General features: G+C 57.5%; 1 protein-coding gene across 1 annotated transcript in view; it reads right to left on the bottom strand.

Annotated features, from left to right (window-relative positions):
* Positions 1-15,613, bottom strand: part of PLXNA1 (plexin A1) — a 304,322-nt gene that overhangs the window by 13,903 nt on the left and 274,806 nt on the right. The window contains 17 exon segments of the mRNA XM_039843598.1: positions 1,635-1,869; positions 2,220-2,363; positions 2,470-2,709; positions 2,908-3,001; positions 3,558-3,725; positions 5,004-5,140; positions 5,463-5,583; positions 5,667-5,818; positions 5,934-6,127; positions 6,201-6,297; positions 8,173-8,373; positions 11,539-11,653; positions 13,118-13,217; positions 13,587-13,740; positions 13,828-13,951; positions 14,280-14,380; positions 15,283-15,423. Of these exon segments, the coding sequence (XP_039699532.1) occupies positions 1,635-1,869; positions 2,220-2,363; positions 2,470-2,709; positions 2,908-3,001; positions 3,558-3,725; positions 5,004-5,140; positions 5,463-5,583; positions 5,667-5,818; positions 5,934-6,127; positions 6,201-6,297; positions 8,173-8,373; positions 11,539-11,653; positions 13,118-13,217; positions 13,587-13,740; positions 13,828-13,951; positions 14,280-14,380; positions 15,283-15,423 (2,518 nt within the window).

Here is a 15,613-nt window from a genome sequence, read left to right as displayed (position 1 = left end):
TGCCAGGCCTGTCATGGGCATGAGGCCATCACGCAGTGGTCCAAATCCCACCCTATCACTTAGCTCTCTTTCCTCATCCAAAAATGGAAATACTGCTGGTGTCTGCCTTCTAGAGCCGTGAGCAATCACTAGTTAATATCTGCAGAACGCTCAAGGGCATGCCTGGCATCTCAAAAACATCCCATAACTGTCAATTTTCATCAGTGCCGCTCTGTTCACCACTCAAAGCCCCAGATACTCAGATGAGGCTCCAAGAGGCACACAGAGAGCCCAGAACCATGAGTAGGTGAGGGCTACCCCAGGAAGATCTGGCACTGGGGACCTTGCCCTGAGATGCCATCTCACACCCAGCCAGGGAAGCCAACCACCATGGGCCAAGACTGCTGTCTGCTGCCTAAAGCCCACAGGCATGCATGGCAGCTGAACCCAACACTCAGGTGGACATGGCTGTCCACGGCCCACGGCCCACAGCCCCAGCCCCAGCCCCAGCCCCAGCACCCTGATGCCAGCACTCAGGCCCACACACCCAGCCAACAGAGGTGCCCTCAGCTCTGCCAGGGATAAGCTGGGCCTTGGGAACACTGGCTTTCTGAGGCACAACAGGCAGAGACAGGCAACCCTTAGGCATGCCCTCTATTACAGCTTGGAGTCCACTACTCTGGCTCTTCCCACTGACCCCCTAACCCATTGCTCACCCATTTCTAGCATCTGTGGCCCCTGCCTGCCAGAACCCATCCCACTCTCTGGACTACCCCCTTGGGGTCCACCTACTCTCCCATCAGGGGCTTCAGGGGCTTCAGGGGCACAGGGCATGTGATAAGGTGTGACATCGGAGATAGGCCAGAGTTGGGTGCAGTGGGGAAGCTGAGCTCACCCACCATGGCCATCTTGTCATCACAAAGAGAAAGGAACCCCAGGATGAAGAAATTTCTGAAGATGGAGCCAACAGAGCTTCTATTCTGGAAGGCAGCACATGCTGCACTTTCCCAGCAGAAGCTATTCTGAGCTGATTTCTGCCATTCACACACCAAGGTGATGATGGACACATGCCCTATCTTATGAGGATGGGTTGCAACCTGACTTTCTGAGACAGGGTTTGTCCAGGCCAGCCCAGGCCAGGGTCTGCATGTGCTGAAGGATGAAGAGGCCCCACTCCTCAGCAACACGCCCAGCCACATGCACAGAGCCACCACCACACTAACACATATATGCATACTGTACTGCCCTACAGGCTCTGCAAGGCCATCTGGATACCACTCATGACACCCAGTGAAGTAGGCACCAGCATTATGCCCATCCTACAGATGAGGAACTGAGGCACAAAGAGTTTACATGTCTGTCTAAGGAACTACAGCCAAGCTGGGGCACAGATGCAACTCTCTGGCTAGAGTCTGTGTCATAAGCAGCACTCTACAGAAGCCATACTTGTCCCAGGGCCCCTGAGCCGCAAGCACCAGTCAGGCACCAGCCTGCCTCCCTGGGACCAAGCCTAACACGGCAAGGCCATCGGGAATGTTGTAAACTGAGTGGAGTCAGCAGGCTGGATGGGAACTGGCTCAGAGGTAGCAGCACCCCCAGCAAGCCCCACAGCCCTGGCACCCTCCGTGTCCCCCATGCCCACAGCCCTGACATACCTTCCTTGCACTCGAGAGCCACTCGGGACTCCAGGTTGTCCATCTGGAGCTGCAGCCGCTTGAGAGTGCGGTCAGCATCGCGTGACTTGCGCTTATAGGCAATGAGCACGGCCACAATGACCAGCAACAGGAGGCCACCACCGCCGCCAATGCCCACGATGGCAGGCAGAGTCAGCAGGCTGTCTGAGTACACCTGCAGCATGCCTGGCGAGAACTCAAAGCCACCGGCCCGCACCTGGGGTGGGAGTGGGGAGGATACAGGCTGCTCAGGAGGTACCATGCCCACTCAGCACCCACTGGCCCCACAGCCCTCGAGTACCTGACCCTGGCCTAGAGTACTCAGTGGGAGTGTAGAGGCGGGAGACCCAGGGTAGGCAGCAGGCCCACTAGGGGGCACAAAGGTGGGGCAAGTGCCAAATTGGAGCTTGCACTGGAGCTGTGCTCCCTCTGGGCTGGAGGCCAGTCTGGGGCTCAGTCACAAAGCTGGGATGCCCTGGATGGGGCTGGGTCAGTAGGTCAAAGGCAGGAGGAACCCAGAAGACCAGAGCTGGGACCGGGACACAGATGGCCTAGCCATGGACGCACCGTGACTTTGTGTTGCCCCGTAAGATTGGGTGACTCGCAGAGCAGCTGTGTCTCTGACACAGTAAGGGCACAGGGCGTGGAGCCGATCAGCACCGTGTAGTTGAGCCTTGAGTTGCCAGGTGCTGGTGGTAGGAGGTTCCGGCCCTGTAAGGGTGAGGGTGAGCCAGAGAGCCCCACTGGCCCCTGCTTACATCCTACCCCCACCGCACCACAACCCCACTCACACCTCCACCCAATGACTGAGGCCTACCTTGAGGATGAGCGGGGAGCTGGGCTTCAGCTCTAGGAGGCCCGTAGGGCTGAGCGGCTCCAGCACAGGGTCAGGGAAGTACAGAAAGGAGGAGGTGTTGAGGACAAGCAGAGCGCGCACGTCATCCATGACAAAGCCCAGCTCGTCAGGCCGCTCCCCCAGCTCAGGTGGGCTGCGGGTGGGGTTGTCCACTGAAGGAGCCCGGCACACCATGGTGGTGTCGTTGTACACCAGGCAGCTCTGGGGACACAGATTCGAAGACGCTGGGCCGACTGCTCCTTGCATGGAGTCAGGCCCCTTGAGGGGCTACAGCCAAGCATGCATACCCAGCAGCCAGAGCTGGCTTCCTTCCCCAGGGCCTCCAAGCACAGCCACAGCCTTGGTGGCTTGAGCTGCATAGGAAGGGGGAGGGGGAGTGGTGGGCAGGCGAGGACTCACATTCTCCCTCTCAACGCCTCCATACTTGGCCCGGATTCGGGGTTCTCGGACGGTGGCCAGGTTGGTGCCTGTGACTGTTAGGAGGGTCCCTCCACTAGAAGATGAGGAGGTGGGAGGTCATGGAACGAAGATCTGCCCCAGCCCAGCACAAACAGGTGGGGCCAGAAATGCCACCTGGCTTCCCAGAAGATGAAAGCAGGTTACGATCGCTCAGCCCCAAAACTCTGATTGCAGCAACCACATCTCAAAGTGGACAGGGATCCATCATCCTGAGAGCTGTGGGCTTGGATATCTTCGTTCATTTTTAAGAGTGCAGCACCACAGAGCTTAGAAGAATTTTTGTTTAATGTGATTTTCCAGGTTGCTGCAACCAGAGCACAGCAGTGACCACAGCCTTAAACTCTGCTGTTTCTACTCCCACCCTCAGAGACAGACCTGGCCAGTAAAGGGAGGGTTTGGCCACCCCCTGCCCAGCCATGAACCAGGTACCACCAACAAAAATTCAACTGGTTTCTCCAGACAAAAACTTGGTGGTGGGATCACACAATGAAGGAGGAAGAGGAGAGCCCAGTGTAGGAGCTCTGCCCTCGGCAACGTCACATGGGACAGAGGGGATCACTGGGGCTCAGGGCAGGTTGGGGCGGCCCCACCTGTTGATGCTCCACTCAGGGTCAATCTTCAGGATGGTAGGGTCCTCAGTATAGTTGTACTTCACCTCAGGGTTGGTGAGCTGAGCACGGTTGATGTTGATGATGATGGGGGCACTACCAGGGCTCTGTCCAGGGGGTGTCAGACACCGGATCTCCCGGGAATTCCTCCTGGAGGGGCCAGGTGGGACAGTGAGGATGCGGGTGCTGGAATTCACCTCCCAGGTGGACTAAACATCTAGGCTCCATTGTAAACAGGTGTATAGGCAAGCTACTCCCCAGGCCCGCCCACCTGTAAAACAGGGCTGCACCAGGACCTGCCGCCATGTGGCTAATGACTGTTATGGTCACTTTTCCATGAGCCCCTCCAAGGGGCCAGGTGGGCGTCTGCCACCTTGGGCCCCAGGCTGGCACTCTCCTTCCACACTGCCCTGCTTGGGATTCAAGGCCCTGACTGACCCACCAGCAGGGGGCTGGATCCTGACTGCCGCATTCACTCCCCAGGTGACCTAGCCAGCAAGTATGCCCATGCCCAGGCTTGCTTGAGCCCAGCCTGGGCGGGCACCACGAGTAGGCCTGCTGGGTGGGAAGGGAGCTCACAGGGGTCTCAGCACAGCCTTGCAACAGCCTGGTCAGTTGCCCAGGGATGGCTGGCGGGACAGAGCCTTTGAGACCTTGATCTTCCCACCTGCTGTGGCACTGCTTCCACTCAGCCTGTGGTTTCCAGCGCTGGGAGAGCCAGAACACCAAGCTCACTGCCAACTCTGGCTGCGCTGAGTGATGCACATGCCTCCCCCTCTATGTTGTCCCCTGATGTGAAATTGGGGCTAAGCCCAGGCCTGTGCTATGAGTAGGCAAAATGAGCTAGCCAGAGTGGCGGGACTGGGTCATCCCCAATGGGCAGCCAGCCAGTCACTGCCTGCACCTGGGTCCCCATTCCCTCAGCTCCTTCAGTATAGCCGTGAGGCCCTGCAGCCACCAGGCCAGCAAGCGCAGCAAGGCTGCAAACACCAATAATTAGTCTGATAACGCATAATTACCACACGAAAATATTTAAAGGGCCGCTCCATTATCATCCCTAATCTAAAATTATCTACTGCATGCCTCAGGGTTTTAAGATTTCCTTTCTCTCTCTTAAAAGTTTTTAAAAAATACTTATTATGTTCCCAAAAGATCCCTCCACCCCAGGACAAGGTGGTTGAGCCCAATCCTTGGGTCCGGGTCCTACCCACCTGCCTGCCCTACCCGCCTGCCCTTCCCCCTCAGAGGTAGTCTATCTTGATGATAATCTTCTCCGCCTCTGGTTTCCATAGTGATCACCCTGGCCAGGCTCTCCACACTCCCCTTGTTTCCCAGGCAACAAGAGGGGACATGCAGCCATCTGAACCAACCACCACCAGGGAAAGGTAGGCCACTCATGGGCCCCCTCTCCCCATTCATGTTCCTTACCAGGAAAAGGAGCAGGGCCGGCCACCAACAGACACAGCCACATCACTGCCTGCATTCAGGTGGCTGCCCTCGATGCCAATCCAGGTGCCCCCTGAAAGAGGCCCCCGGGCAGGGCTCACACGGTAGAAGGTTGGAGTCTACGGGAAGAAGGAACTTGCTGGAGCCCAGGAAAGACCTACCTACCCCTTGGGCCAGAGGCCTGTTTGCATCTCCAGCTGTGCCCAGGCCTTGTGCTCACTGGCTCTCACACATGGCCCATAGGCAGGCCCCCAAAGACAAGAAGGAAGGGGAGGGGAGACCAGAAGCAGAGGTGTTACTGCACAGTGGGGCCCACAGGAGAATAAGAAGCCCCTCACTTGAGGTGGCTGTTAAGCAAGGCCAGCCCCTACAGATAGGCCTCACAGCTCCCTTAGGCCACCCAAGAGGAAAGGGCTCCGGGCCAAGAGGAGTGAGGCTTACCACAAATGTGAAGCGCTTGGGTGACAGGGCCCGGAAGTGGGGGGAGCAGTCCCGCACGCACACCTCTACCAGGGCATCGTGGGCCCGCACCGTGCTAGCATCCCCGATCTCACAGACGATCCTGCGGGGAACCAGGGACCTCAATAGGCTGCAGGGTCCAGCCAGGTGTTAGGGCCTCCCCCACCCACCCTGGGCAGCACTCACTGCTCAGCACTGATGTACTCGCTCTCCACGGGGCTGCACAGCACCTTTCCCACACGCACACCCAGCCGCACGTCCTCGAAGCGCAGGCCCAGGTTCTCACCCATGATGGTGAGCCGTGTCCCTCCCTGCCGAGGGCCCGTCTCAGGGGACAGCTGCAGGGAGACAGAGGCTGGCAAAGGCCATCCCTGGCCAGGAAGGGCTACGAAGGGGAGGTAGCTGGGCAGTCAGAGCCACTCCCTCCCCTAGTGGCCCAGGAGATCCACCTACCTTAAGGATCTTAGGGTCTGCGCAGCGGCTGCTGCCATGGTGGGCATGCATCCAGGAGGCAGGGGAGTCAGCAGGGCAGTGAGGGCGCAGGGAGCAGCGGCGCTCAGCCACGCACCAGCCGCACTCAAAGCGAGGGTCAGCTTTGAGGCAGAGGCCGCAGCTCTCCCGCAGGGCAGGACACTTGTAGAGGTGGGCTGTGGGGTGGGGAGAGACAGTCAGCTCAGCCCGCCCACAGCCCATCCCCGGGGGCTGCCCCACCTGGCTCACCCTGGATATTCTGAGGGTTATCGATGACAAAGTTGTTGTTCCACACCACTGACAGGTTCACAGGCAGGTCGCTGATGTCATTGCCCTCATAGGAGTACTATGGGCAGCAGACAGGGAGGTCAGACCACACAGCCCTAGGGGGCAGGTCAGGGCTTGTGTGCCCCTCTTGGCCACCTTTAGGACTGGCTGCTGGGAGCAAGCTTGGTGGGGGCAGGGTCTTGGGGCTCTGCCTGTCCAGACTGGTGTTTCCAATCTGGAGGCAGATACCCCAAAGAACAGCCTGCTTGCCAACCAACTTAAGGGACTAAGCTTCTCCTGTCACACTCAGCTCTCCTTCTGTGTCCCCCACCCTACATCTTCCTTTCCGGTGGCCATGGTCCCCACTGTCGGGTCAAGCCTCTGTCCCCAGCAGCCTCATTAGTTGTACCCTCCAGGGTGACCTCCCCATTTGCCCCTGCAGTCAGCCCTACCAGGAAACCAGGACTTCCCAGCTGGATCCTTTAGACGGGTATCAGGGATGCTCTGTGAACCTCCATTTCTTTATCTGCCAAACAAGCTAAGTAATCCCCGTGCTGGGACTGCCCTGAGATGAGAGCTGTGTGAGCCCATGCCGGGCTGGGCTCAGAGACACTACCCTCCCTAGGAGCCCAGGACCAGCACTCCCAACTGGGCAGTTGAGGCCCTCCATTCCATCCCAGAGCAATTCATCATTATTCCACTTGCAGGAATTTAATTGGCTCCTATCACATTCTGATACTCCCTTTCCCTTTAAATGATAATTGTGGGCCCGGTAAGAGGGGAGGGCGGGAGGGGGCTAAGAGTGCAGAGAAAGGTGAAAGAGGCTTGGGAATGGTAGAGAAACAAGGACGGAGAACGAGAGTGACAGACAGAAGCCAGAATGTTCAAGTGGAAGGCATGGCTAACAGAATCAGCGACACAGCGAGGACGAGAGAGAACTGAAAGCATGGGACAGGCAGGAAAGCGCAGGAAACTATAGGGCCAGTCAGCTGGCTGAACTGCCCCTGGGAGCTTGCTGTGGCCCCTGGACCCTAACCCATCTTGCTAGGAAAGAGGAGAGGTGGGCCACGGGGCTGCCACCACTGGCATTGGGCTAGACCCCTGACCTCAAGGCCTTTCCCCTGGGATTCTGGGGGTGGGGGCCAAACACAGGCCTTACAGAGGCACCACCAACCAATAGGGCCTTGGCCATACCAGGAAACCCACTGGTCTCCTGACTACATTCTTCCTGAACGGATGGGGAAACCAAGGCCTGCCAGAGATCACAGAGAAAGCCAGAAGAGGGCCTCAAGACCACCAACTCGGCACCATTACCCCACCCACCAGGGAAGGTTTTGGCTCTGCAAAGATTACTTTTGCTAAATTCACTGGAATTAACAAAAAGCTTTGAAAATGTCATCTTATTAGATTTAAGGCTCCAAATGTGGCTGCTTCTTGGTACTCGGGCAACACCCGCCTGCTAGATTGCAAACACACAGGTTGCTATGAGCAGTTTCTGCGTCTAGCCACAGAAAAATATAAAAAGATGAGTAACAGGGCACTGTTGCCCTGACCTTGGCCCTCCTAGAATCATTGGATGATGATGGCACATGGGCGTTTCCACATACCTCAACCTGGCCTCCTCATCCATGTCCCAAAGACCCCTCGCAAAGTCACATCTACAAATCCCACCACGTCTAAGTTGCCCACTCCCACATCTGAGATGTGCTCCCTCCAAAGGTCTGAGTGGCTCTTGGCAGGGCCCCACCTGCACAACCAGGCACACCTGAGGGGTGTGGCACTTATAGTTAGTTCCCTGCACTTACCTGGGGAGCCCGATGTGCCTCTGAACACCTGCCTGCGTCCTGTGCTTTTGCTCATGAGCAGAAACCAGATCCTAAGGCTGTGAGGGTAGCCAGCCCAGTCTAGCAGAAGGGGTTCCCAGAAGCCCCCTGGTGGCTCCAACCTGCCTTACCGAAGAGTTCTGGCACTGCAGGCTGGAGCTGTTGAAGCGCAGGGCGGTGACGCGGGCTGGGCTTCCTGGGATGTGGAAGAGGCACTCATAGCCACGCTGGCCTGACTGTGGCTGCGGCAGGTTCCGGGCAGCCAGAGTGATGGGCTTCACCACACCCACTGGCACATAGATCTGGGTGGAGGGCAGGATCTGTGGGCAGTCCTAGAGGCGACAAGGCTTCATTTGAGCCCAGAGTTAGGGGCCAGTGAGCAGGGCGTACTCCACTGCGACCCAGGCTGCAATCTGGGCCCGCAGCCTGTGCTTTGGTATAAGCACCACTGTGCCCACTTTACACGCTGACAGACTGAGGACCTCAGAAAGAGCCAGCTGGGCTAGAGGCAAAAAGCCTGGGTTCTGCACTCCACCAGTCTGTGTGGCTGCATTCTGTGCCCTGGGACAGGCCCTATCCCCTCTGGGCCCAGAGTGCCCTGCCTAGTGTTCTAGGATCCCACAGATAGTCACCAAAGGGCTCCATCTGGCTCACAGCTGCAAAGGCCCTTAAGACAAAAAAAAAAAAGCAGCCAAGAGTGAGGCATAGGGGCTGTAAACTCAGCTGGGGACCCAGAGAGCATATAAAAATAGCCAGAGCCAGGCAGAAAAACAATCAGGCCCCCAGGGCCAGCATTTCAACAATAACTGATGCAACACCCCAGCTCCCTTGCAGCACACTGGCAACAGCCAAGGGAGGAAACAGCCCCATGGGCATGCCACTGAGCGGGGCTTTAAATAGAGATACTGAAAACAGGCCGCACTCCCCAAGGCCTGCAACAGCTCCCAATGCAGCACGGGCCTGGGCTTGGCTCTGGCTCTGAGGTTTTGGGGCCCGAGGAGGGAGCCCAGAGTTGGGTCTGACCCTTTGGGGATCACTGATGAGGCAGAGCTGGCAGGGCATGGCCCGCCAGCTTACCCTGGGTCCGCAGGATGCCCCCATTTCCACCAGGGAGAGGCAGGTGCTGGTGACGTGTATGGAGGGCCGCTGGCCCTGCACTCAGGGGCCCTTACCTACACCAGGACTCCCCTAGCCATTTGAAGGGATGCCTTGCCCAGGCCCCAAGCTCAGGGATCCTGAGGGATCCTCCAGTTGCCTCCCAGACTTTGGCTGCCCTTCCTGGGCTCCCTAGCAGCCCTGGCTCATTGTGGTCATCAGGACTGGTCTCACTGCCCTTGACTTCACACCTCTCCTCTGCATACACACTATCTCAGCTGCCTGGGAGGTCAGCACCACTGTCAGCCTTGGGGTGTAGGCTCTGTGTCCTGCTGACTAGTCTCTCTGTGGCTTAGTCTTGGCATTTGGGTGCCCCAGCCATGAAAACGGGTTGGCTCAGGGCTCTGACATTTCTTTCAGGCCGTGAGTGGCCGGAGAGCAGGCTGAGCTGGAAGAAAGATGAGCAATGTGGGCTCTTCTTTGAGGGGACCCACCTCCCCACATTCAAGGGGCTCTCAGTCTGGAAACTGGCTCAAGTCTGAGAAGTGAGTAAGGGACCACAACTCTGTTTACATGATTCAAGTTAGATCTTTATTCGCTTGATCTAGAACTCTTCCGCTTACGCAGATCAAGTAAGAATTTAGAAAACAGCCCTACTATTCCACTTCCAGGGACACCATGACCAGGGCCAGTCCTTCCTGGTAAGGAGGCCGCCGGGAGGAAAAGCACATGACCCTCTCATGGAAATGCCAGCCATCTCTTTCATTCCTGGAGAGGGCAGACCCAGCGTTCCTCGCAGAAAGTCCTGGCTGTTGGGTTCAGGCCACCTCAGAGTGAGTGCGAGCTCTGCTTCAGGGGCGCTCCCCGTGGGACTTCTGCCAGATCGTCCACCCAGCACTAGCTGCCTCTTCAATGCCCTTCCCTAACAGGCTCTGGTAGTTTCCACCTCAAATAACCCAAGCAAATATGAGAGACCAAGGACAAGGCAAGGAGTAGGGTTCTTGGGAACTCTTTCTCATGGCGTAGGGAACAAAGACACCACGGAGTGAGTAAGCTCCTGAGTGAAAGGTGGCTCCAGAGGAGTCAAACCAGAACCAGAGATGGTAAGGGGGGCCTGGGCTGGGAGCCAGAGTCCTTTCAAACAACGAAATTGGTTAAGTCTACGGATATGTTACACTCCCTAGATATGTCCCCATAAAATCTGGGACTATAGCTTAAGAGGAAGCATCGGTGGAATATATCCATTAGCCAATAACCCTCCCTGGACCCCATGATCGCGCCCAGCCCCACATGGGCGAACTCCTCAGGAAGGGTCTGCACTTGCTGCTCCACTTCTCCTGGCTGTCACAGCCCACAACAGCCCTTCGGAGGTCCCCAAAATCCCAGGGTCACTGCCCACCTCCAGGACACCTTTACTCAGCTCCTCACGCAGGCCACACTCTCAAAGAAGCCCACTGCCCACCCCCTATGCTGCAGGCTCTCACACCACCCACTCTCACGCTGTCACCCCTGGATGCCCATGGTCCCCGCCTGCTCTCAGCCTGCCCCACACTGCCATCTCGTCCCATGATGTGCTACAAAAGTCCAGAGGGTGATGGTGGGGGTGTTCAAGGGAGGCTGTGAGAAGAGGGGCCCATAGCATGGAGGCGGGGGCAGTGGATACTATATTTCCTCTGCTCCATACCTGTCCACAGAAGTCCAGACCATCTAAAGCCCCCAAGTGCCCCATAGCCAGGGGGACCCACACATGCCCTGTCCCAAAAGGCATGGTATCACTGCAAAGGAAAGGGCCCTGGTTTCAAGTCCTAGCTCTTTACCTCCAAGATGGACATGGGGACCCATGCCTATCCCCTCCCTACCTGGCAGGTCCCAGGTCAGCCCATACAGGTTGATTCTAAATAAAATCAGTGCCTTCCCTAGGCTCCAAATAATTATGACTTAATCACTATCAGTTACCACGCAGGACCTCAGATGGCTCCAGAAACTGACCAATTGCCCTGCAGGTCAGTCTAACATGTTCCCTTATCCATATGGACTCAGCATCAGGCCTGCCCAACCAGACACCTCACGCCCCAGGCTCACATCACCCTGTGTGGACAGTAGCCTCCCCACATCATCCCCCAGGGAGGCCCATTGGTCTGCAGCCCCCAATCAGAGGCCTAGAGGCAGGGCTTAGTCTGAGGCTTCTCCATCTCCTCCAAAGGTCACAAAAGAGACCTAGTGAACACCAACAAATGCCATTGGCTGGCCGCAGGCCAAGACAGCCCTGAAGGATGTCCCCAACCTTACACACTTCTTGGCTGGCATCCCAGTCACCCACAAGAGCTCTCCCAGGCCGACCTGTGGGCGATATCCAGTTCTGCTATACCTCCAAAACCCTGCTCACCCCAGGATTGCCTTACCTCAGACACATTGACACGGCCCTCCAGGAAGGCACAGTCAGCAGCATTGTGTGTGCATACGTGGCGGTATTTGCACCAATGGCAGGGGAAAGAGCCATTGACACACGACAGGCAGCTGCAGGGAAAGAGTGGGTCAGTGACGCCAGGCATCCTGTGCCTCCCCGTCTGCCACATAGGGCCGTACCATACTGCCTCTCTGCTGCTCCTCCACCAGTCATTCACAGGGCCACCCCATGGCCTTTGCACTGGCTAAACCTCCACCTGCTCAGAGAGGCCTTCCATGTCAGCTGGTCTCAGCCACTGAACTGCCCCACTCCCCTCCCTCTTCATTGCTCTTCCCCTAGACCCTTGATATCTGACAGTCCACAGACAGAACCTTCCTGATGACGGACACATCAAGAGCCTACGCCGTTCACTACGGTGACCGCTGGCCACACCAGGACACACATTGACAATTAGCACTGGAAATGCGTTAGTACAACTAAGGAACTACACTTTAAATTTTATCTTGTCTTAACTTAGATTTAAGTTTCAGTGGCTAGTAGCTCCTGCGGAGGTGGACAGAGCCGTGGGAGACATCAACCACCACAAACAAAAAATGCAGGCTCTGCTTAGGAGAAGGGTGCCCCACTTATTCCGACACGTCCCCAAGGCTTGGTCAGGGTCCTTGTGGTGCTCTGGCCGCAGTAGCCTCATACAGCTGGCCGGCACCTCATCTCTACAGCTTCCATGGCATCCTCATTCTCCAGGTAAATGCCACCGGCTACCTTTGAGAACCTCCCAACCTTCTGGCTACTCAGCTTCTCCAGAGACCCTCAACCCCCTCCAGCTCTGGAATGCATCTCCTTGCCCCAAAGAACCCAGCCCACCCAGGAATGAGAAGTTGTACCCTGGTAATAACAGTACCCAGGCCACATCAACAAAGGCAGGCATGACTGAGGCTGGACCCCCACCACCCACCATGCCCTATGCTAGGGAAAGGGCCAAGGTACCCCTCTGAGCCTGAGGCCCCTCTGGGCCCACCCAGGTGCCTGGCCCATGGCAGGATGCACAGTAGGTCCTCGGCCTCTCCCGTTCTTCCTACTGCTCACAACCAAGAAAGACAGAGATGAGCACCCGGCCAGCACCAGGGAGACCTCCCACCCTGGATCTCTGTGCCCCAGATGCCACCCCTACCCTCCCAACCCCCACCCGGGTGGCATAAACCAGAGAAGACCTAGACCACTACCTGTCTCAGAGCAGCAAGTACCAAGTGCCCATCCCATGGCATACCATCTCCCATTTAGATGATGCAACTGCCCCACTACACCCCACCCCAAGCTCCCTGACTCACTCTGGTGCCCACAGGCCATTCCTCACACCAAGGTAAACAGTGAGACTCTCCACGTTATGACTCGGTGCATGTCACTCCCCACACACCCACCCGCTCCGACTGTTGCCCCAGCCTCAGGCTCATCTGGACCCTCTGCCCAGGCCAGATGTTCTCATGGCAGGCCTCGTCTTCTGCCCTGACCACCAGATCACATTGCACCGTGCCCTGCCCTGCGGGACATCGATGCAGAAAGCTGGGGACACTCACGACTCATGGACGCTGCAGTTGTAGAAGACAAAGTCCACAAACGCAAACTTCTTGCCCGTCTCTTTGGACTTTAGGTAGAGCTTCACCACCCGCTGGTCTCCTGTAGGGCAGGGCAGGCCCAAGTCACCAGGGCCACAAATGCAGCCAAATATAGGACCCCCACATAGAGCAATCCCCAAACAGGGAAAGACCTTGCCAAGGACACTCCCAACCACCAAGTGTGTAGCCCCTGGCCACACCCTAGCCCCTCTGGCTTGCGAACATCTAAGAACACCAGGTAGGCCCCTTGCATCTTTGTACTTATGGTCCCTGCCTCCACTCCACACCGTTCCCATGTAGGCATCTGTTCCTTATCCTGCCATCCTCCTTGGTCACCATGCAATACTCATTCTCTGTCCCCATCAACAGTCGAGCTGCACAACAGGAGGCCCTTGCAGGTGCTGCCCAGGCCCAATTATAGTGCACTCACCCTGGCCCCGCGTGATGGGCGCCACCTCCCCAGCAGAGGGTGAGTGGCAGTGGATGCGGCCGTCCTCCAGGACACTCTCAGACTCAGTGAAGTCCTCAAAGGAGCAGTTGACACCGGCTGAGAGGTCAGGCACATTCCAAGCCTGCAGCACAAGCTGGGGCACCCACAGCAAGGAGTTGTGAGCAAGCAGGGTCCCACTGCCCCACCCATCCCTCTGCCCATGCTGGGAAGCCGCACTTACCGGGACCTGGGACATGGTGACAGACACATTTCGAGGTTGCACAGTCAGCTGCACACACTGCAGCAGATCCGAGGCAAAGCGCTGAGGCTCTTCCGCCCGCTCACAGGTATCTTGACGGGAACAGCTGTGGGCAGAGGGGACTAGGCTGGGCGCAGGCAGGGAGGTCTGAGCAACCCAGCCCCTAGCCCCTGCTCAGCAGGGCCAACCCCTGCACTTGGGGAAGCCCACCAGCTTCACTGTATCTTTTCTTTACTGTGAGACTGGGCTGTCGCTCAGTCGCAGAAAACCATCAGCCTGAGGGTGCCTTGCCCGAGGAGGCCCAGAGGAGCTTGGAGGGAAGCTGCGACAACCCGAGGCACACAGCAAGGCTGTTTGGGGCCCTCCAGGGACAGAGACCTCCAGGCCAGGGTGTCAGAGCCCTCCTGCCCACTGCCACCCCCATCCAGACTCACATGCTATGCAGGACACACCAGCCGCAGTGGGGGTCCCGAGAGCCCAGGCACAGCTCGCATGACGTGTACTGCACACAGCTTTCCACGGGCACTCGCGTCACCTGGCAGGAAGGGGACTCGGCCTCAAGATCTCACCAGGCATATCCCAAGGACCCCTTCTAGTCTTACCTCCTCACACTATTGTGTGCTCCCTGACCCCCAAATACCAGGGACACCCCTCTCTTGGGACTTCCTCCTATTTTTTTCAAAAGCCAGTCCTGGTGACACTGCCTCAGCCAAGTCAGGCCTCTCCCCGGGAGCCCAGGGTGGCAGTGGCCAAGGAGCCAGAAAGCTTGTGCACAAGAACCACCTAGAGAAGAACTGACCATTCTGGCCAGAGTTACTCTCCTATCTGGTCTGGACTCCAAGCTTCCTGGGAAAGCTGTGGCTCATCGACCCTATTCCTAAGCACAGAGGCAAGCTGGGCCCTGCTCACCCCGACCTCGTCTGCTCCACCCTGAGGTCCCCAGAAGGGCGGAAGAACCGGATGGCTAGGAGAGGGGCAGAGGAGAGCTGGCCAAGAGGGAAAGAAGGTCTTTCCCACCTGCCCCACTTCCAACTGCCATGGGGCAATCAGGTCAAGCAGAAGGGCAAAGGCTAGCTGCAGCCCAGGCCAGGAACACAAGTACATGGCCTTGAAGAGCTGGGAGAGTCCAGCCAAAGGCTCCACTGAGGCTGCTGCCCAAAGTCCCCACCATGTAGATGAGGCCAGTGCTTGACCAGGTCACTGTCTGAGAACTTGGGGCCCCAGATGCACGCCCCAAACCCTGCAATGACACCAATACCTTGATAATGTTCTCATTAAATATTTGCTCCTATGGACACGAAGTCATTCACAAAAGGGAGGGAATTCTAAAACTGGCCCAGGAGAACCTAGAGGCAGCAAGACATTGTGAGACATAGCAGCCACACCTAGCTCCCCAGGGAAGGCCTACCCACACACATCTGGCAGTGCAGTACCCACCTGTTTCTCTGTCATGGCGTAGAGGTACTGGTGGTCGGGGCTGAGGACAAGGTCACGCAGGATGGGGCTACCCTCTTGGGCCACCACACTCTCGTAGGCCAGAGCTGGCCGGCCACCGGGGTTGGCCAGGTCCACCAGGATCTGTGGCAGTGAGGGCCTGAGTAAAGGTGTGCTGATGCTTTTGTGCCCCAGCCCTACAGCTCCTTAAGATGGGGGTCTGGAGCCTCTCCCCAGCCACCCCCAAAGTACTATAAGAACAAGGCTGAGGCCATTACTCCACTCCAACCAGCCTGCACAGGACAAATTGCATACCAGTAGGCTGGTCCTGGCC

This window comes from Pteropus medius, unplaced genomic scaffold, assembly GCF_902729225.1.
Source record: "Pteropus medius unplaced genomic scaffold, Ma_sr-lr_union100, whole genome shotgun sequence".
Classification (NCBI taxonomy): Eukaryota; Metazoa; Chordata; class Mammalia; order Chiroptera; family Pteropodidae; genus Pteropus; species Pteropus medius.
The sequence above is the reverse complement of the archived record's forward strand: the minus strand, read 5'-3'. Positions and strand labels throughout refer to the sequence as shown.